Here is a 24391-nt window from a genome sequence, read left to right as displayed (position 1 = left end):
CGTAAAGACTGCAGATCTGCGCATATCTCATTGCACTCGGCGGTCGGGCAGGCAAGAGCAGAGCTGTATGCAAATTCCGACTGCTTAGCCAGAAAAGTCTGCAAACTCCGCACTGTTGTATATGAGCAGGCAAAGTCCAGCCCTTCCAGTTTAATTCAGTGCAGGTGTGTTATACAGCTCCCTACTTAAAACATTATCAGTTGGTACCCAAACAGTAGACCCAAGCTAAAAAAAACAGTAGGAAGTAGGATATTAACCCTTGCTGGATTCTTCTTTTGAGGACTGGAGTTGTGCACCAAGGTACATTTTGCCCTTGAGTTGTAGTTGATGTAATCTCCAACTCAAGCCAGGAGTTTTCTTGTGAAAATGTGTTCCTTGGACACAGGAATGCAGTGTGTCACTCTGTAACATGTGGATTTCACAATGTACAGTAAATAAAGCAGGTTGGGATGATACCTTTTCACATCTACATCCTGCTTACCTCATCTTTTGTTGAATAAGTGGTCACCTGCTCCATCTCTTATTGTGTTGGATGAGAAGGGGTTGTAGCAGGAGTTCCTGCAATGTTGTGCCTGCTTCTCTGCTGTATTTGTGACAACCTTTGTTTCACAAAAATACATTGTGAGGGGGGAAAAACAGACTGGAGGCAAACCTAAGGTTATTTAACACTTCTGACAGTAATTACAGGTGCAGTGTCAGTATTTTCATCTCTGGTGTCAGTTTACTTCTCTGTTCTACAGAACCCCAATACCGTTAGCCTTAATAGGTTAAATCATTAGCATTTTAGGAACACTCGTTTGTTTATCATTTAAGCAAAAAAATATGTTCAGTTAGTTTAATTCTGGTACTTGTGGGCTGGATAAGATTCAGATTTTCAGAGCTGCAGATGATCCAGCAAGCTGTGCCTCACGATGAAACCAGCAACATGCGCCTCTTGTCCTCCAGAGCTACCGAGTTTACTGACCGGGGCTGCGCAGTGACGTCACATACGACGTCACACGAAGCAGACCCTGTGCAGACGCTGCGCAGACTTGTGCAGCAGGGAGCAGCAGCCACCGAAAACCAACATAGTGGCTGTTCTGTTTAGACTTTCTGTGCCTCAAAAACGTGAGGGGTGGGTGGTGAGCAGTTTTCGTTTTCATCGTCCTGTTCTTTCAGGTGTGCTTGTGACCAAGTACGCGGTCAAGGAACGAAAGCAAGTTTAGGCCTTGTTGTTCAGAGTGCAGGCTTTAATTTTTAATTGCCGAAGAGTATTGCTAAAAATGTCTTCAGCGGTCTATAATCGCGACTGCTCTAAATGTGCCCAATCTATTGAGGTAAGTTTATCCAAAGTTGCTTTCTCAGAAATATTAAAAATGTGTTTACGTTACGTAACAATATTGAAGTCTTCCCCCTTTAAATCCGGACAACGCGAATGTCGATGATATAAACGTCGTTTACGCTGCCATGTGGTCAGCCTGCTTTTAGAAACTTACAAGCAACAGGCGCACATGATGCAGTGTGCAAATTGTCCCTTTTAGCGTTTATTCTGTGGTATTGGCACTGAATTATTATGACGTTCCACAATTAAATAATCACTCACGTGACAGATACCTTCGACATTTATTTTATTTGCGAGTTGTGGCCTTGCACAATTAAGAAATGAGCAGTATATTGCAACAGAAACTCTGCAACAGCACAGATGTTGAGCTGCTCTGCACCGGATGGTGGTCAAGATTAGTGCCTAGTGCCCTACTCCTTGAACTGACTGGACAGTAATGGAATTTGCTTGAGACACAATGAGATTGCCGTTTGTTTTAGTGAATATTTTGCCATTCCAGGACAAGGACAACCCAAGGTTGCTGATTCCTGAGCTCTGCAAACTCTTCTACCAGTTAGGCTGGGTGACAGGAACAGGAGGGGGTATCAGTCTCAGACAGGGGTGAGTATACCAAGCCTGAAGCTTAGAAATCTGGTGTGGTCACCCAGTGTGCAGCACCAATTCAGAGAACAAATGCCATTTCATAGCAAGAGTATGAAGTGAAGACAATCTTCATTCAGTTGTGCCCATTCAGGTTTGGGGAGGTGTGAGACGCCGGTGACTCCAGACAAAATGTCTTCAAGGTGTAACTCACCTTGCCATCTGGGGACAGAGCGCAGATCCTTCACTGTGCATGCTGCGCTAGAGGGCGTGAGGAAAGGAAGCCAGAGGCTGACCCTGTCAAGCCGCAGCCCTTTTAATTTCTCACCTGACCACTTGTCCTGGCAAACTGAATCTCCATTTTGTCTGGAGTCACTGCCCTCTTACAGGAGACTACCGTCTACTCTCTCAGCTGTGAGCCTAAATAGTCAATGAACAGTGTGCTATATCTACTGAGGCTGAAGCAGTAGTAGCATGTGCACTACTAATGCATCTATATCACAAATTTATAAAGAGGTTGTCAAGAGGTAAACAGGATAACAGTGTTATAGGAACAAGTAATAGGTTTATTCCATGTTGAAAAGAAAAGAAAAAAACACAACGTTTCGGCCATGGAGCCTTCTTCGGGTGTGAATATGTGTAACAGGGATATTTCATCAAGATAAAATCCCTCCTGTAAGTTACTTTAAAATGTGTCTGATTTATACTGGTATGTTTTTGTTGAGGTGGAGACAGTCCTTTATCATGTTCATGTGTTAGAGGAAAAAAAGAGTGCCCAGGTGATATAGATTACATTCTTTATTGTGGAGAAGACAGGTGTAACTTCTCATTGGATAAAGGCAGTAACTGTCTTGTTCAATTAAAATAAAGCTTACTCTCATCGTGTAACTTACTAAACGCTATGAAAGCAAGTGGTTCTTGTTACTTCACTTAGAAGCAAATGCTTAATGAGATTCTGTTAAAGGAAATCGCTTCACTGCATTTCACAAACACATTTGTCTGGTTTTCTGTCACTCCCTCTCCCTGACTGTATCTCTCTGGCCTACCCCTTCAGAGATCACATCTACATTGCCCCCTCAGGAGTGCAGAAGGAAAGGATTCAGGTCAGTAAAGATCTCTGAGGAACTGCCTGGGACCTGTAACTGAATACCTTTTGAGTTTAATGCCTTTTTTCTCACCTTGACATTAGGTGTCTGGTTAATGTATCTTATCTCAGGTATCTAGTCAGATAATAATTTTTTAGCTTTCATATAAGTCAGATATATCCTAGTACAATTTTAAGTACAAAAAACAATTTTACCAATAAAATACCCAGATTGTTCAGAGTACAGAGCTGTGTTGGCATGTGAGCTTCAAATTAAAAGTTAAACTAAAAAGTAAAATAAAGACATATTTGTGGTGTATTAAGGAGAAAGTGTGTTGGATAGCAGAATGCTGTATCTTCTATGCTGTCTTTCTCCAAGCATGGAAGCAGTAGATTAATGCTAAGATCTCCTAATCTCTAGAGTGCTAGCAATCAACTACTCCACTTTCTGCATCACCTTGCAAACTTCCTTCCACCGCAAATTAATTGTTAATGTATCTTCCACCCTTTCCAGAACATAAACTTTAGGGTCAACTACCCAGGACAAAAAAAAAACGTCTGTGTGTTACAACCCATGATAACTAATTCACTCAGGTATCTTCTTTTACAGCTCTTTCCATGCGTGACGCACAAGCTGAATTAGTGTCTTTAATTAGAAAGGAAAATAGCAGTAAATTGTCAAAATACAAAACAAAACTTAGCTGTTTTAGAGCCCTAACAAAGCTCTTCTTGAGTTTGTTGCTGAGCACAAAGTTTGGCAGCAGTACTGTTTACTAGCACCATCTTATGTCTGTATATTTTATTAATCATTGTCCTACTTGTCATGTGTAGATTCTGCTCTCAGGCGTTGAAAGCCTTTACTTCCTTGTTTTAGGTCATCACTTGGCAAATCATCTTCCTGCTACTAGTAAGGTGATAAAAGGCAGCAGGTTATTCCCCACATCATTCTGTAATTTAGTTTTATTTATCTTCATTATGTTAGCAATTAAATCTGATTAATTTAAGAAATATTGGCAGTATGGCCTCTGCAGGCATTGGGGGCCACACTTTGAAGCCACCCAAAAGAAGAATCCATGCTCCTGTACTGTAGGGTTTTAGGAGGTGCCAGGGAGCCATCAGAGAAGGTATACTGTAGCCCCAATGTTTCTGGATATCAGGCTCCAGAGCGGGGATGACAAGGGAGGATGGATGAGAGGGAAAATAAGGCAAAGAGGGGGACTTGGCGACAGATAGGCTAAGTCTTGGAAGGGAACAGGGAACAGCGGAATCAACAAGGTCATCAATCAGTTCTGCACTGCAGTTTGGTAGAATGCTAAGTGAAAAGGTGCAGTTGGAGAGGGTGAGTTGCTGTTACAGGCAGGCGAGCTAGGAGCTTGATTAAAAACTCTTAAAAACCTGAAAACCACCACTGCTAAAAGGAACTTTTTGTTTGGTTTGCATCTGTACCTTGCAATGGGTGAATTTTCTACACATAATTGCAGGTTTTTCTTATCAGAAGCACACCATAGCCTGCTAAAAGAGGAGCACAGATTTCAAACTTTGTGGACAGAGGTAGGAATGAATAAACAGCCCATCAGAGATTGCTGATGGGTGTGTGTGTTTGCCCTCCAGCCTGAGGACATGTTCGTGTGCGACATGGAGGAGAGGGACATTAGCTGCCCCCCTCCCACGAAGAGCCTGAAGAAGAGCCAGTGCACCCCTCTCTTCATGAACGCCTACACCATGAGAGGTAGGGTGCAGCTCCATCAGAAAAGTATTTGCCCCTTTCGCTTTTTTAAAAATATTTTCATATTTTCACCATCGAACGCTTTCAGAGCGTCACATAGTTCATAGGGATGTATAAAGGGAGCCAGATTGAACAAGTACAGGTGGTCACTGAGTTATGTAGGTGGTGACTTTTGTATACTCGTACTTATAATAACAACCTCTTTAACAAAAACTAAATCACTAAATGAAAAAAATAGTGGTGAAAATCTAAGATAAGATCACTTTATTAGCCATATACAATTTGTCTTCGCATACCCCAGCTTGCTCTCCATGAGACACCCAGGCACAGAGACAGGGAGAGAAGCTTGGGGTCAGACCGCTGGGTCAGCCATTTATACGGCGCCCCTGGAGCAGCTGGGGTTAAGGGCCTTGCTCAGGGGCCCAACGGAGAAGGATTCCTCTGCTGGCCATGGGATTTGAACTGGCAACCTTCCAGCTACAGGTGCAGATCCTTAGCCACAGTGCCACCACTCCGGTGGCAATATGCAAAACATTCCGAAAATTAACAAGGGTGTGACTGTAGTTCCACAGAACTGTATACCGGTGTACATCTGCTGGGCCACAGGGTTTGGCTGTGCAAATGCTCTTCAGTCTGCTTTATTAAATATTTTTCTTTTGATTATTGCTTCTCTTCCCTACAGCTCCCAACAGTTCTTCACTTGATAATAAGGGTATTTTAGTTGCTATGTTTTTCTTTCTTCATTTTCACCAGACTTTAAACAGATTAAATCGCCTCATTCCAGTGGCCAATCAAACCTATCACTAATGAGGTGGTTTAGTGCTTCTACAATAAATATCCTGGTGACTATGACAGCTAGGAATGACTTTGATATTACAAAAACAAAATGATGCTGAAAACACTTAATCATTATTCAAAATCTATATACGTAATTCTTCTGAATATGACCATGCCCAGTGATAAGTTTCTTCATGTTCAGCACGCTATTTTCTCTTGAATTGTTTTTTCCTCACTTTCATCTCCCTAAATGTGTTCAGTACAGAAGTACAAAAAATTTGTTTTTGTTCACAGTTCTTTCAGGGTCAACTGTCCTAATGTATGGAAATTGATAAAAATTAGACGCCAGTAGTTCTTATAGGCACCCGATATGTTAGAAATGACAAATCTCTGACCCAGATGTGCAGACCCAGGTGGCCATACACTCTAGGTGAGTGTTTATGCATGTATTCAGAAACCCATGTTGCTTTAGCTTTTATTTCCCCTTCCGTTTAATTCCTCTTGCTTATATTGATATATTCCTCTGCGTCACATGCCTTCCCTCTCCAACCAGGGGCAGGGGCGGTGATCCACACCCACTCCAAGGCAGCAGTGATGGCAACGTTGCTGTTCCCTGGGAAGGAGTTCCGGATCACCCACCAGGAAATGATCAAAGGCATCCGGAAAGGCTCCTCGGGAACCAACTACAGGTACAGCTGCACGACAAGCTTGCAGATACGTCAGCCAGTAATCAAACCACTTTCTTGCAAAGCACGTCCCCTCCAGGAACATAAACTGAAAGCTAAAAGGCAATGAGCTGGGGAAGTGTGAACTGATGGTGTATGTAATGGGGTCTATTTCTTGCTAACTGCTAGATCCCATGCGTGCATAGTTCTTAGTTTAGTGTTCTTTGGAGAGATTTATTTTTTTTATAGGACATTCTGTTGCCACACAGACTATGGGATTCTTTCCCCAAATCCCCTTCAGGTTCACAGTGTCGGTGTGATTTTGAGTCAGTTTTGATTAAATACTTCAGAATCACCAATAATGTTTTGTTGTGCTCATCTGCCAACCACATGAACCCCCAAGTGACAAGTATGCAGACACATCCAGCTATGAGCCACTCATCTTTTTTTACATTAGGGATCACCAGTTATTTTTTGTTATACCCACACAATACAATACTAACTGTATTGGCCAATTTTTCAGTATCTTCACTGATGAAAATGGTCATTGAGTATCGGATATTTTGTATTTAATTCTTTTGTTCAAGCCCTGCGGTTGCACAGTATAGTTTGGCTGGGTTTAGCAGAACACATAATAGCTCATTAAATGCACCATGTTCTTTGTTTTCTGCTCCAAACAAGTTGCAATATCAAGTTCAAATGATACGTACATTGAGCATATCTTTTGTTCTAATCTTTAGCAATGAATAAACAGTAAAAATACAGCCACTGCCCTCTATGCCAATAAATAAAAGTAACAAAATAGCGAAACATGTGATGTAAATAAGGGAATGAATGTAAGCACAAACTTGCAAGCAGACAGCTATGGTGTTATCAAAAACATACTAAAAAAACATACTAAACCATTGACATACATTCATGGTGCAGTGTAATAAAACTTGACATTTCAGACATTAGTACTGTGATGTACACTCTATTTAAAGTTAAACCAAAGATAAATGATATGTTTTATATATTTTTCCAGGTAAGAGATGTCACTTTTTTTTAAAGTAATTTGTTCAATTTGGATCCGGTTCTTATAAGATATACTCAAGCCACAACATGATTGAGCTGATTCAGTCAGAAACCTCTTCAAATTAAAGCAGTGAATCATACCTATTCTGAAACTTTATTAAGAATAGAATCATTAGCTAAGGAGAAATCAAGCCTGGACAAAGCAATAAAATAGCGTGGTTTGCATAGAGTGCTATGATGGAACTAGTGTTGATTAAAGATCTGTCTTGCTTCCTCCCACTAGTTACAGCAGGTCTTAGACATCCTAGAGCTCTTATGCAGTCTCTCCTGATGACTATGTTAAGGTATGAGGTGAGGTCTGTTTTCAAGTACAATAAAGGGCAGGGCTATTTTATATCTCCATGCAAGTGTGAAACACCGAGATGTCTTACAGTACAGTGACCAATGTCATCAAAGGAATGGCAGTAATATAAAAAGCAGTGGAAATGATAGAATCCCACCAGATGGGTCTTACTGTAATTTTAGGAGCTGGAAAAATTGTCTAGTTGGAGTAATATATAATGTTTCAACAAATTGTTAGCTCACTTGTCAGCTGTGCTGCGTTTGAAATGGCTTTGGGGTGTAGCGCATAAAAGCAACACAGATTTATCTACCAGTTGCCCTCTGTTTGAACCTCAAAAGCTTCTATTTGTTAAATATATATTGTCATCAATAACAAAAATATAATCTAGGAATATAAAATCTTCACATCATGCTACCACCTTGCCTTTTTTTACTCTACTCTGACAGGAAACAAAAGCACAGCATCTCTGCTAGTCACATAGAATCTACTTCATGCTAAATCTTTATTGGTTAGGTTTGAGTCAGTCTTTTTCATTTAGTCAGTCTTGGATATAAGAATACTTTTAAGAAAGTTGTGTGTTTAGTAAATGTTCATGTATATGTAAGTAACTTAAGTAATGGTGACCAGCTGTACTGAGTAGAGACAGTGCGGTCTGGCTATGTCGCTGGTCCAAAGGGACCAGAATCCTGAGATTTTCGTAGACGGACCGGGAAGATGCCTAGTCAAGGTGTTCAGCTTATACTTGTTCAGGAGGTTCTCTAATGAAGTCATTCAGTGCTCAGCTGGAATGTTAAATAAAAATATAGAAGGCCTTACAGCATTCTAGAGAACATAGAAAATGAAGTCCTTTGCCATGTTTTCCTCACATGCTTATCAGTAACTACTTTACCTCAATGTCTCATCCACCCAATTCTCAAAATGCTGCAACATCGGCTAGGAAAATGTGTTACAGATGTGTTACAAATGTGAAGAAGGGCTGGCTATGTTCAGTCCTAAAGTCCTTTTCTAAATTTTGCTGTGTGGCCCAAAAGTCCTGTTTATCATAAATCAAATGCAGGGAATTGATTTAGCTTCAGCATGAGTTCTTTTTGTATTCAGTGCAGTTTGCGTTGTGTATTTTTCTCTGTCTGTAGATACGATGAGACCCTGGTGGTGCCCATCATCGAGAACACCCCCGAGGAGTGTGACCTGAAGGAGCGGATGGCCCGTGCCATGGAGGGGTACCCGGATTCCTGTGCGGTTTTGGTTCGCAGACACGGGGTGTACGTCTGGGGGGAGACCTGGGAAAAGGCCAAGACCATGTGAGTGCCTCTCTTTACCGTCTCACGTCTGCACACTCCTCTTTTCTCAAGAGGGCTAAATTTTATATGTTCTTTTAGTTAATTCTCAATTTCAGAATTTTGTTCTGAATGAAAACAGAAGGCCCTTTTACCGTTCTTTAGACATGTTTGATAATCAAGGTCACACGTCATTCTTACGGTTGGTCACACAGGACAGTAAGGACATGTAAGAAATGGAAGCATACTGTAAATCTGCAGTTGCTGTTCAGCAACCATGAGCAATGATGTTCCCATGGACTAAGCAGAAATTATATTGCGTTAATTACATCACATAATCGGGTGGAGATCAGAGTTAACAGGGGAGCCTAGGAGCAGCAGACAGATGTGCAGGTAACCGGCTCCATTTCACTACAGCCACAAAATGTTCAAAAGGTTGAAGTGAAACATTCAGCTTCCTAGTTAAATAATTAGACCAATTTATAATTTGAAAAGGTGGTGAGTTGATTGAGATGCAGAACTATTTCAAGCCCAGGAGTCCAGTGAGCTCTGATGGCACTCCAGGGTCCTGATCCTGCGTGAGTCACGCAAGCCTTTCTTTCTCGATTGGGCTTATCACCAGCTCTGGTCCACAAGACATTGACTCAGTGTATTTAAAATAAGTGTGCAGACCAGTTTCCCAGGTGAATGTGTTCAGAGCGCTTTGTTCACTCTAGATGTTAGAGAGCACTAAGAATATCCCTGTTTATAAATCTAGTAACTAACCAATTACTGGCTACACTGAAAGCTGCTCATTATATATGGACTATGGAGTACTAAGGAAAAAAGCGTGACGCTTGAACAAAACAAACATTTCATTTTCCATTTTGACCTATTAAATGAAGGCAATTTTGGCATAGTTTAAAGAGTTTGCATTGACTTAGTCATTTATCTGTTGATATTTACTGTTATTCAAAGGTTTGCCATACAAACACTTGTGAGACAAAATGTGTCACACTCCTTGTTAATATTCACATCTCTGGCTCTCCTCCAGGTGTGAGTGCTACGACTACCTCTTCGATATTGCTGTGCAGATGAAACAGTGTGGCCTGAACCCTTCTCAGCTCCCCATCGGAGAGAAAGGAATCCTGTAAACTTTATAGTCACATGTGATTGATGGAAAATGTGAATGTTTGGTGAAAGGCACCAGTCCCCAGAAGATATGGTCTCACTTTGCTTAAGCTTCTCTCTGGACAGAGAAGATTGATGGGAGCTGTGGACAGCCCCAGTGAGCAGACGCTGGATGAAACGATTATTCTAATTTTGGAGTCGTTTTCTGGGCCCAGTGGTTAGAAGAGATAATATTCACACCTTACTGAAGATTAACTGATTAGCAATCTTTAAAAGAAGAAATGCAAGAAACTGAATCACTTGGCAGAAAGGAATTCTTCATACGCATGCAGATTTCTGCCTGGTTTCATCTGTTTTTTTTATTTAAATAGTAGCTCTCGCTTTGTTGCACAATTGGAGTAATGGAGTGTTTCCCTGACCTGGAGTATTTCTCCATCTTCTGAGTCAGAACTCTTAATCAGTTAAGCTTATTGAACATTTAATTGAATCATTTTTAACCAGTTTCTGCACAAATGATCTTCTTTATAATTGATTTTCTCCTGTTGCTTTCTAAACAGTTCTTATGGTTTGTCACTCAGGTAATGATGAGCAGAGATGGGAATAAGTGTTCTTGGTGCTGCATATCCCCATTAGTTAAATAAAGACAAGTCAAAGAAACAAACCTTAATAAGAGGACAGCTAAAACCTTTGTTTCTGACCATCTATTATGTAGGAACTGAGATAGTTCAATTTAAGAGCTTAATAAGCCAAAATCACAATGTTCATCCATTCATCTATTTTCTGACCACTATATTAAATACGGGGTCACAGGGGAGCTGTAGCCTGTCCTGACAAGCAAAGGGTGCAAAGCAGTATCCATGCTGCTCGGGATGCCAGTCTATCACAACACACACACACACACACACACCAAGCCAGTACTTGGTTTCCAGAACCAATGGAAACCCAAGAACCTGGAGGAAACCCACGGGACCACAAGCGGGACATACAAACACCATGCAGAAAGCACCCCAGGAACTGAACCCAGGGCCCCAGCACTGCAAGGCAGCATTGCTCACCACTGTGCCTCTGTGCTGCCTTCCCAGTGTTCTGCACAAATGAAACACAGAAACACAGGGATATCCCAGGAGCGGGAAACGCCAGAATAGCTTAGAGCTGTTCCTGGTGCAAACAGTCTGAATAACCCTAACATGCTTTTAATTCAAAACTGCTTGATCTTTTCCCTCTGAGCGCATTGTAATTTTATTTCTAATCATAAGGTCATTATCCTACTGTATAGGTATTTGACGTGTGTACAAACATCTACAGTACCTTTCAAAAATATTCACCCCTTGCGGAGTTTCCACATTTTGCTGATATCTTGATATTTTCACACATTCAAAGAAGCCATGATCTGCACAGTCCTACTCTATGCAAATTAGATAAATACAATTAGATGTAAGCACCCTGTTTGTTAATGCATTACTTAAGTTCAGGTGGAAAGAAGTAGTTTGAAAGGTAACATGCAAAACAGAAGTTTGACACTACATAAGAAACAATGGGAAGAGTTCATTCATTTGAAAAAAACTTGTAATTCATCACAACGTGATGTTATGGACAGCTGGTGAATATAACTGCAGCACACCGTATGTTTATAGTTTACGATAGATAACCTTCTTACCCCACAGTTCTCTCAAAACACTTCAGTTGCTCATTCATGAATCACTCATTCACAATTTCCATTTCAGATATTCCAAAATTCCTCGTAATGTGTAGAGAACTAAAACGTAGGTAAACGTATTGTTTCAGTGAGGTAACTGTCGTGTAAGTACGTTGAGAAAAATGCTATTCTAAACACTGGTGATAAACAAGTGCACATCTCAGAAAAAAGGCATCTCAAACATGATTTGAGGTGTTTGATTGTAAAGCAGCACCACAAGAATGTGACTGGGGTTCTTTATTGGGTGGGGGTGTGAATCATCGATCTTTACTGCATCTTTGTTAATGTTGATCAGAGTCTGGATTAAGTTAAAGGGCTGAAGAGGTAATCATTTGTCACCTCATGATGTATTAGGCATTCTAGCTCTTAGTAAAGGAAACAAAGCTATTCTGTTGTTTACCCAAATATAAATGATAATGATACTGTATAAAGGCTCTGAACTCACAAATCACAAATCAATGAACACGCAAATAACGTGCTCGTGTATCAGAAAAGGATGGCAAAGAACAATATGTAATAGAGTGTGAGGCATAGCTCGCAGTTTTTAATTGTTGGGCATGCTAGAAGTGAACTTGAAGCTAATGCAGAGATTCAGAGCGCGGTCTTTGAAGACTTCGCTATGCCCTGCCTTTAGCATAGCTCTAATCATTCAACAAGATAACGCATCTGTTTTGCACATCAAAAAACTAGTGTGAAAACAAAATGAGGAAGTTGGATCACAAAATGTGTTCTTGCTGGAAATAAACCAGCACTCCACGGATATGTGAGTGCCCGGGCTGAGCTCGGTGTTTCCCCTCCTCTGCACACACCTCTCAGCCACGCAAATCACATGCCACTGGCTTCCTGGTTCACAGACCAGACCAGCTGTGTTACACCGGAACTGGAACTGAGGTACACTGACAGAGCAAAATGATCACTTCAAATGAGTCATCGTAAAATAGCTGATTATAAATTTAACTAAATCTGCAGATTAAAATGTTTCCTAATATACAGGATATTAGGATTTACAGTATATAAAGAACAAGTTGACCTTGAAGAATGCATGTCACTGTGTGAAATATACTGTACATATAAATATATCCGTGCATTTAAAAAAGGAAATAAACCATTAATTGTAGTTCAGTGTGTTTTTTTATTAGAGAATGTAATATACAGTATGTATACTGTGATATTCTGGCATATTTTGTATTTATTTTCAGTATAGGCAGACAAGCAAAGCAAGTTGACTCATTGTACCAAATAACACATAGCCTTTACTAGTCTGTAGACCAAGTCCAGAGTATAGTTCTGGTCTGTACCCTACAGTGTATGTGTTCTCTTCTCTCCTGACCTTTATCTGTAACAAAAGAAGCCTATTAGTGCTGAACTTTAACTCTACAGAACCTAAGCAAATACAGATTACCAAAAAAGACTCCATTTTAAGATATTTGTTTCAGTTAACCTTGATCATTGTCTTACTTATTACATTTAATTATTAAATTCGTTTAACAGTTTTCCCAAATAGCGTGTCCGCTCTAGTTTATAAATCCAGTACTCTATTTAAATGTAGTATTCAAGTCCAGCTGTTCCCCAGTCATGTTGTAATCGGAAGCTGAGCTGTGAAACCATAACAGGGGAAGCTGATGTAACTGCCACACAGAAGGTTTGGGGAGATTATTTTGAGATGAGAAAGGCCTCTGATTGTACCAAGGGGAGCTCTTCCTTTGTGTGCCTGTTGCTGGCACAAGGAAGGCGGGCTTGAGGAGCTGCATTTTGCAATCAAGAATTGAAGAAAGAAAATTTCAAGTTTCATCTACTGACAGTAGGTGGCAGCATTAAATATTTCCAATGTGGAAAAATGAATTATGGGGTATATTGCAAAGTGACAAGTAATTCGTGTTTCATTTAAAAAGGTGTGCATTAGTATGAACAACCCATGTTAAACGATGGAAAAGTACGTCAGAACAAAAATATGACCTATCACCTGTATTTTGTATAAAGCACTGCAGGTTAACAAATCGTTTTAAATATGTTCTTGATTATGTGTATTGGGGAGTGGTGAAGACAATGAAATTTTTACATGTTGCGTCATATAAATGAAAGTTAATTAAAATTTGCCTTTTTATTTCTCAGTCCCCCCCCCCACCACCACCACAAAAATAAAGGTTTTAATATACTGCATGGAGAAAATATTCAGAAACTCATTTTAGCTTAATACTGAGCTATTCAATTATCAAGCCCAGCTGCTATTAGCATGTTAATTAGTTAATTAGCAAGACATGGAAACAGAGTAGGTGCTTTAAAAAACTCCAATATAAGAGACAAACGGTGGTATAGGGTTGCAGTGATTAGCCGGCTCTGGGTTCAGTTCGGCACCTGAGGTGCTGTCCGAGTGGAGTTCGTATGTTCTCCCCATGTTGGCATGGGTTTCCTCCAGGTGCTCATTTCCTCCCACAGCCCAAAGACATACTGGTATGGTTAATTGGCTTCTCAAAAAATTGGCCCTGGTGTGAGTGTGCTTCTCTGTGTTTTCCTGTGTGGACTGACCAGGGTGTATCCTGCCTTGCGCCCTTTGTGCTTGCTGGGATAGACTCTGGCACCCCCAAGGCCATGTATTGGATAAAACAGTAAGGAAATGAATGGATGGCCGAGAGACCAAACTACCAGGTTTGACATCATTGCTCTCCTGAAGTGATGTAGCACATTAGGTAACATAATGCTCCATATACTGTATAACAAGATGTTGGCGTCTTCTCAAATTCAAAGGGTTTTACTATGTTTTTGTCCATCTGAGCTCTTAAGTCAGTTAAATATTATTCTCCGCTATAATGAGAGAATGTGCTAATATAATGTAGAAAATGACTAAATGTGACTTAAACAGCTTTCAGATCTTTTGTAAGTATAAGTGCTTTGCAGAGTGCTCACACCCGCTCTTTAAAACATGAGCTAAAAAAACTCTTGCTACATATTATGATTAATATTAAGGATAATTTATAAACAAGAGGTTTACTGTAGAAATGTATGCAAAATCTTCTAGTTTTTAAATATAAAACTGGGTTATCGTGTACAGCAAATAATTTGCTATAATAATAAACACATTAAAAAGTGTTTTCTGTGATGGCTATTCAAATTATGATGGACCAGAACACACCGAAACAACGTAGTTTTATTTGCTTTGCAACTCTGCGGTACAAAAACTTTTTCTCCCATTGCTGTTTTCCCCGGGTATAAATAAGTCCCAAATGCTGTGTATTTTAACATCTCTTTCTGGGATGGGATACAAAACACTTTTTTTTCATTTGTTTTGTGGACTAATCAGATGACGCAACTAGAATGGAACAGTATTTAATTTCTGTGAAATTAATATAAAGTAAAAGGAGGTTATATGAGTGGTAAATCGATCTTCTAAGGTTTGGAACTTAATAGGTTTTAAAAAAAAGAATAGTGCCTCTCAAAAGAAAAAAAACGTGCTTGATATGTGAAGATAGGAAATTTACCTTGACATGCTACCCTGCCTTCAGGTCACTCACGGTGCTGGGTACACATGAGCTGTTCTGTGGCAGAAGAGTGGACTCCCGTGACCCCACCAGTACAGCCAGACTGGCCAGACTTAACATTCCAGGAAGAATTTTGAAGAGGAGGGTCTCCTTCTGGCACTTGAATTTTGACAAAGAAGCAGAGATCATAGATCTACCGCATTTAAACATTTTTATTTTTAGAGCTAGAATTTTAATTTCATGTTGAGGTATATACCTTCACTTCTTTTACAATAAAGTTTTCTCAGTATTTTGATAGGCAAAATTTACTTTTACCATTTTAGGTGGAGTAGCACTTTATTTTGGCATAAGCTAATTGTTTTAGAATTATTCATAAATAAAGCTGTCAAACCCTACTTTCCACCAATCTAGAGTACAAACGCAATTCAGGGTCTTGGTGGAAAGTGTTTCATATAATATTTTAAACATTGGTGTCTTTAAATTGATGTGTTTAGACTTCAGTGTACTAGTTTCTGCATTATGTCCATGATTTAAACAATACTGCACTCTATACTTCATGTGTTGTTTAGCACACAGGTTTTACTAAAGAAATTTATGAAGAGCCAAAGTAAAACTCAGTAGTGGCTCAAATCCATGCTAGCATCCATACATCCTGTGTGTTAAGAATTCCAAAAACATCTGTAGAAAGTAAAATCTAGAAAAGAGATTTTAGTCTGTGAAAGAATTGGAGTATCAATCGGAGATCTGTTAACTAAAATTCTAAGTTGTTTTAAAATAGTCAAATATCGTGAAGTAAATAAAATCGGCTTTTCTGTGACCCATATCGTTAACTTTAAAATACAAAAAATGTCAATGTCTGAAACGCAACACTATATATATACTTTACCTTTGAGCCCCCAATAAAATGAGAGCTATTAAAGAAACATCTCATTCAGTATCTCTTGTACGAACAATGGCTTTTCTAAAGCAGCACTGGATGACAGAAAAGCTTGCCAAAAGTTATCTTCATGTTCACGTTTATCTGAAATTGCTTCCCTAAGTGACAACGGTTTGTTTTGGGAGATTTTCTTAAAGAATGAAATCATATCGGCTGCTCAGAGGAAGTAAAGGGACCATTCAAATCTGTGAATTAGGCTTTGACTGTCAAATAGGATTGGTGATAAAGAAAAAGAATGAGATCTATCACTATTGCCAGCTTTTTCAATATGTTACACATTATTTAACTAACCAAATCACTTCACTCCAAGGCTCTGATAAATGAACACTGCTCTCCATATCTTTGATCAAATCTCAACAAGCACTGTAAATACAGAGCAATTTTTCCTATTATATCAAACCAAAAATAGTGACTGATTTGTAGATTTTTTGTATATTGTCTTTTCTTTTTCTTCTACAGTAAATTTTCTCCCTTGATATTGTGAGAGTGTATTTTACATGAGCACTATTTTAAATGTATTTGTCAATTTTGTTCATGGAAAAAAAAAGATAAAAAATCAAAATAGCCCATTATTTAATTTTTGAAATTCACATAAAAAATCTATTTGAATTTTTTTAGGCTTCAGGATCAAGATATACTGTACTGTAAATTATGCAAAACTCCAAACAGTTCATTTCAGTTGTGTGTTGTGTGTCATATGCACAGTAAATTAGTTTTTAGTATTACCCCTTCTCTTAACTTGTAAACAGTTTTTAATTGACCAGTTTCTCAGGAATTTAATTTTCAGAATTTTGTCATTTTGTTTTCTTAAGTAAGAGATTGTGAATTTGCAGTTTGCAAGTCTTGAGACCTCTACATGACTTTTCAGAAGGTATTCAGTCCTTCTATGAAGCATCTGGTGGGAGAGTGGAAACGTATAAACGCATTAAACACATAGAAGGAAGACATTTCTCTCTGTAAAAAAATTCTGGAACAGACTACCCAAGATTTTTTTTTTAACGTGACTCCATCATTTCTCTGATTTGGAGAGTGTTCAGTTTTGGTAGGATATGTTGGGATGCAAGGAGTCACAACACAGTTCAGTAAAGGTTTGTGATGAGTTTAATTGTGATGAAAATGGCCATTTTCAGAGAACACTGAAGGAGATAAACACAAGGTGTATTTCTCACAGTGCCCCGAATTGCAGAGGGTTTTATAGTCTGAGTCCAGCCATGGTCCAGGAATGGAGGTTTATGAGAAACCATCCTACTTATGACCCAGTGGCTACTCCTTGTTATTTTATCCAGCCTTTCGACAATTTCTGAGACATCATATACAACAACAGGTGTCTGTTTAAAATTCACCGAAAAAGCCAGGAGTAATGATGCCAAGCCAGAGTCAGATTTCTACAGATATATGAGGACAGACAAGGCACAACATTCTCCAGCTGATTATGCTGTAGGGAAAGAAACAACATAACTGATTCTATTATAATTAAAGTCTAGTCAAGTAAAGCCATGTTTAAGATTTTCATTGGCTATTATCACCTCATTGTCAATCAATTTTAAAACAACCTACAGAATATTAACATTTGAATTCATATTCAAAATATTCAATCACATGTCAACTAATATTTAAATCTGCTATATATGACCATAGAGTAACATTTCTAGTGAGCATTTTCATAGGGGACAAAAACAATAATCCAAAATCTTGTGTGTACAAAGTTAAATACTTTGGAACAAAAATAATGCATCTCTATAGACATATAAGACAGACCATTCACTAATAGCTACAGCTTAAAAATATTTTTTATTACACTTAATAATCAAATAAACAACATTTTTGGAGAAGTATTTATGATATATTTATGTCCCCTGCTTTATAATCAACTACAAGATCTGTTTTTAAATAGTTTTATATGTAAACTGAAACTTCATTAATGAAAATATTTATTGTTAGATCTTGATGAAGATTTCTACTGAATTGTGCATTTGGTGAGCAGGAAGTGCTGTCATCCACAATGTATCAGATGTTTGTTTCTGCTCCATATAAACAACAGGTTTACTGGCTCTGCCTCATAATTATTCAGGTTACAGCAGGTGTCTGAAACACTCCACCCTCAGAAATAAGGACTGAGAGCTGGAAGGTACAGCGAGACTAGTAAAGACTTATCCAAGAAAATGTTTTCTGCACTGTGTATGTGTGAAAACGTCGCCAATGCTTGCTTTCTGAGATGATGACAAGCTTAATTAAATACCAAAACCTCAATTACATTACCCAGTTTTCTGTGTCTCAGTCTAATGTTACTCTGAGATCCTTTACAACCAGTTTGGTTGCATGGCTGCGAATTGCCAGGTGCTGTAGTTTGCGCCAAGTCTGTCAACATTCAATAAGGAGTGTTTTAATTTATACTCTCACTAGACCGGTTTCCAGATACTTCCAGAGAATTAAGAAGTCAACTGTGGTTTTGTGCTAAAGCTGGCAAGGTGCCATTGGAGATATGAGATGAGCCAACTTACATGAGTAGTTTTGTTTACAGCATGTGGCATTTAAAAAAAAAAACAAACGTTATGAGGCTCTGTGTTGATTTCTCATTTCAAGGAGTGGCCAAGTCTCCTATTTCCATGCACCTGAGTTTAGTTTTGTGCAGTTGTAAATGATTTTTCGTTAAGTCGTTTTTGACACATTTCAAGTTTATTAGCCCAGTTCTTTAAAGCTTTTTCCTAAAACTTCAAATTCCACATTTTTATCATATTTTATAAACATATTTTAATAAGATAACATGTATGTGAAATTAAAAGTACTGAGTGATAGCAAATTATTTTTCTTTCTTTACACTTTATAGACACCTCCTCTACAGTAGATTGCCATGTGGAGCTCACAAATGAATAAAAATGCTTTAATTATGAGATATGTATAATCCTTATTAGCCCAGTTATCAACAGATTAATTGACAAATTGTGTATCTATAAGATCAGATCAGATCACTTTATTGGCCATATACAATTTCTTGCATTAGGAATTCATCTGTTTGCATACCCCAGCTTGCTCTCCATGAGACACACAGACAGGGAGAGAAGCTTGGGGTCAGAGCACAGGGTCAGCCATTGTACAGTGTCCCTGGAGCAGTTGGGGTTAAGGGCCTTGCTCAGGAGCCCAACAGAGTAGGATTCCTCTGCCAGCTGCAGGATTTGAACCAGCAACCTTTCAGCCACAGGCACAGATCCTTAGCCACAGAGTCACCACTCCACCTCAAGCACTATCTATAGTGCTTTTCAAATGTATTGAGACCCTTCCTATGGTGTTTCATTTTATGATGTAACAAAATAATGTATAGATATTTTTTAAGACGTTATTAAAAACATGAGTGCTCAATTGAAGATTTGTAAGAAAAGTTTTAGTAAAAATGTTGATTGCATAAGCAGACCTGTAAACTCAATTACAGCCACACAATTTTTTTGGGTAAGACTACAAACTTTGCACACTGACTTGTTGCAATCTTTGCCCATTCCTCGTGGGAAAGAAGTGTTTAAAATAATAGACAAGTAATTTGACCAAGCTGACTCAGGTTGCATGGGGATTATGTAAGGACAGCAGTTTTCTAGTCTTTCCTCAGATTCTCAATAGGATTCAAAGTCAGGACTGGGCCACTCAAGGACATCCATTTTCTTATTCTTAAGCTGCTCACCTTTGCCTTGTGCTCTGGATAATTTTTCTGCTGAAAGGTGAAGCAGGTTTTCCTCAGAGACTTACATGTACTTACAAGACTTTTCTTTTTTAAATATATATCTTGTCTGTCAATATAGTGGAGAAGTTTGAGGATATAGACCTCAAACTTGATTGTCATAGCCCCCAGAAGAGTAGGTACCACAGAGACCTCCCCCACTACCATATCCCACTATGCCAAAATAAACAGACTGATTTATCCAAGAATCTAACCGGATTGTCTAGTTCAATTCCTCTTTGGAAGACCCACTATGCAGATGTTATTACAACAGTTGTTGTCCTCCAGCTTGACAACTTAAGTTTCAAACTATCCAATTTCACGGCATAAGCATTCACACCTTTTCCTGTTCTCTTTGTTCACCTAAAACTAATTCCAGCTAGTTTCAGCATCTGTTGCTGAGTAGCTGGCATCTGAGACTGTATGGCTGTACCAGCTGCCCTAATCACTTTCTGTATGTGAGTGAAGCGGCTATTTGAGAAGGTTCAGAAGAATGGAAATCTTTCAGTTTCTTCAGAATCTGGAAGAAACACGTACTGTAGAGATTCTCAATTGTTTATGTCCCCAAAACCTTAGAGACACATAAAAACAACAGAGTAACAGGCAGTGGGAGTTCCAGAGCTGGCCTGGCTGCTGTCACATGAACTGTCACTGCTAGAACATTCTTAATGTTCAAACTACAGTAGTTAACATTGAGAACGATCATTGACCATTGGCAGCAACCTGAAGTAAAGTTGCAAGTAATTCACTTTGCTTTGGTTCTGATGACCATGAAACGGAGTTCTACTGTTTTGTGCATTTTGTGTAATGATATACTGTAATTTCAGAATTGCCTTTTTAACTGTTTTCCCAAAGTAGGAATATTTGCCCTTGATACAGTTGAATGAAAGTGCAGGATTCCAGCTTTGCAGGTTGCAGTGCTGAGTGGTGATATCATGTTGGTGGTAAAATTAAATTAAATTATTAAAGCTTCATAATATCTGTTGCTGTGTTCACACTTAAAGGCAGGCAGTGAACTGTTAGGGAAATCAGTTCCGTGTGTTAATACACAATGGAGTTTTAATCAGACAAGATTATTTGCCTAACAGTTTCATAATCATTTGTTCTGACTCTGATCTATTCAGATTTTCCTAATCCACATGTGTAACAACAGCCATTTTTAGTTAAAATCAAGATAGAATTGCCTAGGGGACAAAACCTCAGCTAGCTACTGATTAAATAAAGGAAGACCTAAGACTGCGTTTATTGCTGGAAAGAAACAATATTGTTTGCTAAAGCCATATTGAGCCCTATGGTACTCCTCTCATTTTCAATGATTGTATAGTATAAGGTGCTGTAGGAAATGTTGTATTCACATGAACACAGATATGTTAATAGCATACAATTGTAATTTTCCAGAATTTGAATCTTTGCACATTGTGTCTTAAAGGTGTAATTTTGTATTTTTTTCCATGATATACCATGGAAAATTGATATTTTTTATAGCACACTGAAGTCATAGTAAAAGCTGAGCAGAGGTTTGGTAAAGTTTGATTCTAAGTGTGGAAAACCAAGGTAATGCTGTGTAAATGCATGATATAAACATGGGGAAAATGTATAAAATGTAGAAAACCTGCTAAATACTATGTTAAATTTCCAGTGCACTCTGGTAATCTGGCATAAGGCTAAAGATGCAGTTCAATTTAAAGATGTCCCAAAAAAGCACTTTTGCTTATTAAGTATTTGGCTGTGTTTTATTTTTGTACATAAAGTATGAAATCATTTTGTAATTTTAATTTTTAATTAACAAAATATTCTATTGATACAACACGCAAAGTTTACATGTTACATTCTCTTAAAGAGGCAAAATGACTGCCAAATGTTATGTTTCCCATTAGACTTCAGAATCTATTCATGGGGCTTCAGGACCCACCACACCTCCCCAAGACAGTTTAAAACTTGCTATAACAGTGGAGCTGGTCTGGTGTGGTGGAGGTATCTCCTGGCTTGGGAGCATTGTTATGAATGTTCAGAGCCTGTGAGTGACTGTGACAGCTGGGGCAAAGGAGAGCTGAACTCTATGTATATTTTAAATCTTTCATGTCACAAGGAGCTGCCGGAATGGATATAGAGGACCCAGGGTGAGGACTGTCTCAAATTGAGATGTGTCAATACCCTGGGATCTCTAGGCACGTATCTGGCAAATCTGCAACCTCCATTATAAATTAAGCACAGAGGTAGATTTCTATAGCCAAACTCAGCCTGTTAATAATAGGCCATAATTTAGAAAGCCCAGGAGCCATGACAGCTTGCCAAGACTGACACAACATTGTTCCAACTCTGATTGTTTTCACACTACATTGGAAATACCAATTTACAGTAACCCATGACCCAGTGACAGTACAACATCATTGGATGCAGTGGACCACATAGGGGGTCTGGTGCTTACCAGTGTTCACTGGCAAAATTAACACCTCAGGTGGTCTCAGCAAAAGTAGAGCCAAGTCCTCTTGATGATGAATCCAGGTTTTGTACAGATTACCCTGTTGAACATGAGTATAGAGTTGTTGTGTCCAGCTGATCAGATATAAAATGTTAAGCTATTAGTCAAATCATTAGCTACGGACCATAATCTCAATATTGCTTTGTATTTACACTGTGGATAAGAATATCTCTTCATGTAGAGTAATAACAATAAGATGTAAAATAGATGTGCAGGTTGCAACATTTTTTTTTTGGTTCAGTGAATTTTTTCTCCTTTTCTGGAAGGAATTGTGAAGATCTGAGAATGAAAATATTGCTAGAAATATACTGTATTTGGTACGGCAAGAGGAATGAAGAGATCAGAGTCACTGTATCAGAGGTTTTACTGTAACCATAAGTATGTTGTGCCAGCATCCTCTTAACATTTGTTGAGATCACTTGTCCTCACTTTTTGGGTCAATCACAAAACAATAGTGTTTCAGCACTAAGGGAAAAATGCCTTGGGATAGGAGACTGTAGTGCTAACATTTACTGTATCTGAAAATTTGCATTTCAGCAAGTGAGATAAAAGAAGATTGAAGCAAATGCCATTATCCAAATCAACTAATCATTTGTCATACAGGGAGGGAGCCTATTTGTTTGTGATTTATGGTTCTAAAATAATGTTAACTGACAGGCTATCATCTTTTTTATCTAAACCAAAGCTCTTATCACTCATACTGAGGCGATGATAGACGACTCAGATGCAGCTTCAAAGGACATTTGTGTTCATGACTTCTCATGCTATCAGTGATATGCACCTTGTATCACAGAACCAGTGGCTTAAAAACAACACCAGAGGCATTGCATTAGCACATTAGTTCCACCAAATGTAATGCAAACAAGTAGCAAATTTTCAGTCCAGCCTGACTTCCTGTTGAAAAATGGGGGACTGATTAAAGAATTGAAATGGTCACAGGATGCACCAATGACTAATGATCTAACGATGACTGCAGAAAAAAGAACTTGTGAAATATGACTTTATAATGTAGTAGAGTTACTTGGTGTAGTTTTGTGTTTTGCCAAGTGAGCTAGTTTAATCTTCGATGATCTGAACGTTAAATAGTGAATATCTGGTGCTGAAATAGGTAACAAATTTATTCATTTACTCAAGAAGAACTGCTTCTCACAGCAAATAACAAATGATACTAGCAGTTATATTGAAATAAAATCTGTTTTACACCCAGCTATTTCTACACTGGAGAACTTACCTTATGCAACACACTGGTATTAACATGTCTTTATTAGCCATATCTGTCTTTATTAGACAGGTAACTAACAACTGAAACAATGTCAAAACAGACTTCCCTTCATCAAGATGGCAGACATGCTTAACCCAGTTATCAAGATAATTAAGAAGAAATCTGGTTATCGAAAAAATGCTTATTGACAATCACTGCTCATTAGTTACAAGCAGTAACAGTCACAATACATTATAATTAAGGATTTTAAGGAGATTACTGCTATTATTTTGTTTATGTAAAATTAATAAGGTTATTGCACAACATCTTCTGAAAACATATTTACAAACTCTGATTATGTAAATTGTAGAAAACCTGCAATGCAAATTGCTACATTGAATTTTAATTATTATATTTATAGAATGTATTTTTCTTAAATGTAATGGAACAACTGAATCCTGGAATATCCATCTTGGTTCAAGACACTAGAGAGAGGCTTTGGGACACTCAGGATAAAGGATGGGAATCTTTAGCTGTTGCAAAACCACTAAATCGCCTAATTAATGAGACAGCCAATTGGTCACAGATGATGAGAGTTAATAACTTGTTGAATGACAAGCTTAGTAAAAATCAAGAATGAAAAGTACAGACAGGAACCTACTGTATGTGCCCAACTTAGCAAGAGAACAACAACGTTTTGTCATTGTGGAGGCTGGGTAAGTGAGTACACTGTGGCTCCTAACTGAATTGCTCAAAGACAATCATTTCTGTCCTGTTAAGATGTTATGGCCAAGCACAGTCAATCAATGATCCATCAAGGCCACAACTTGAGAAGTCAACCGCTTTATAAACGGCATTGTCTAATGTCTGGAGAAAGCTGACATTCAAAATGTTAAAGAAGAGAGAGAAATACTTAATCTTTCTCAGTGTATTAGCATTGCTAGACAGTTTTCATTTACCACAGACACCTTTAATTACTTTTGGCTTTCACTACTGT

At 38.5% G+C, this 24391-nt stretch overlaps 1 protein-coding gene across 1 annotated transcript; it reads left to right on the top strand.

The window, feature by feature from the left end:
• Window positions 1–996: 996 nt before the first annotated feature.
• Window positions 997–12709, top strand: apip (APAF1 interacting protein). The gene is made up of 7 exons (XM_088934887.1): window positions 997–1316; window positions 1821–1921; window positions 2955–3003; window positions 4596–4713; window positions 6041–6176; window positions 8643–8810; window positions 9820–12709. Exons 1-7 carry the CDS (start codon window positions 1263–1265, stop codon window positions 9917–9919), a joined length of 726 nt encoding a protein of 241 aa, XP_088791013.1. The 5' UTR covers window positions 997–1262; the 3' UTR covers window positions 9920–12709.
• The last annotated feature ends 11682 nt before the right edge of the window (window positions 12710–24391 follow it).

This window comes from Atractosteus spatula, chromosome 16 (assembly GCF_055471065.1).
Source record: "Atractosteus spatula isolate fAtrSpa1 chromosome 16, fAtrSpa1.hap1, whole genome shotgun sequence".
Classification (NCBI taxonomy): Eukaryota; Metazoa; Chordata; class Actinopteri; order Semionotiformes; family Lepisosteidae; genus Atractosteus; species Atractosteus spatula.
Note: the sequence above shows the minus strand (reverse complement) of the source record. Positions and strands in the feature narration are given on the sequence as shown.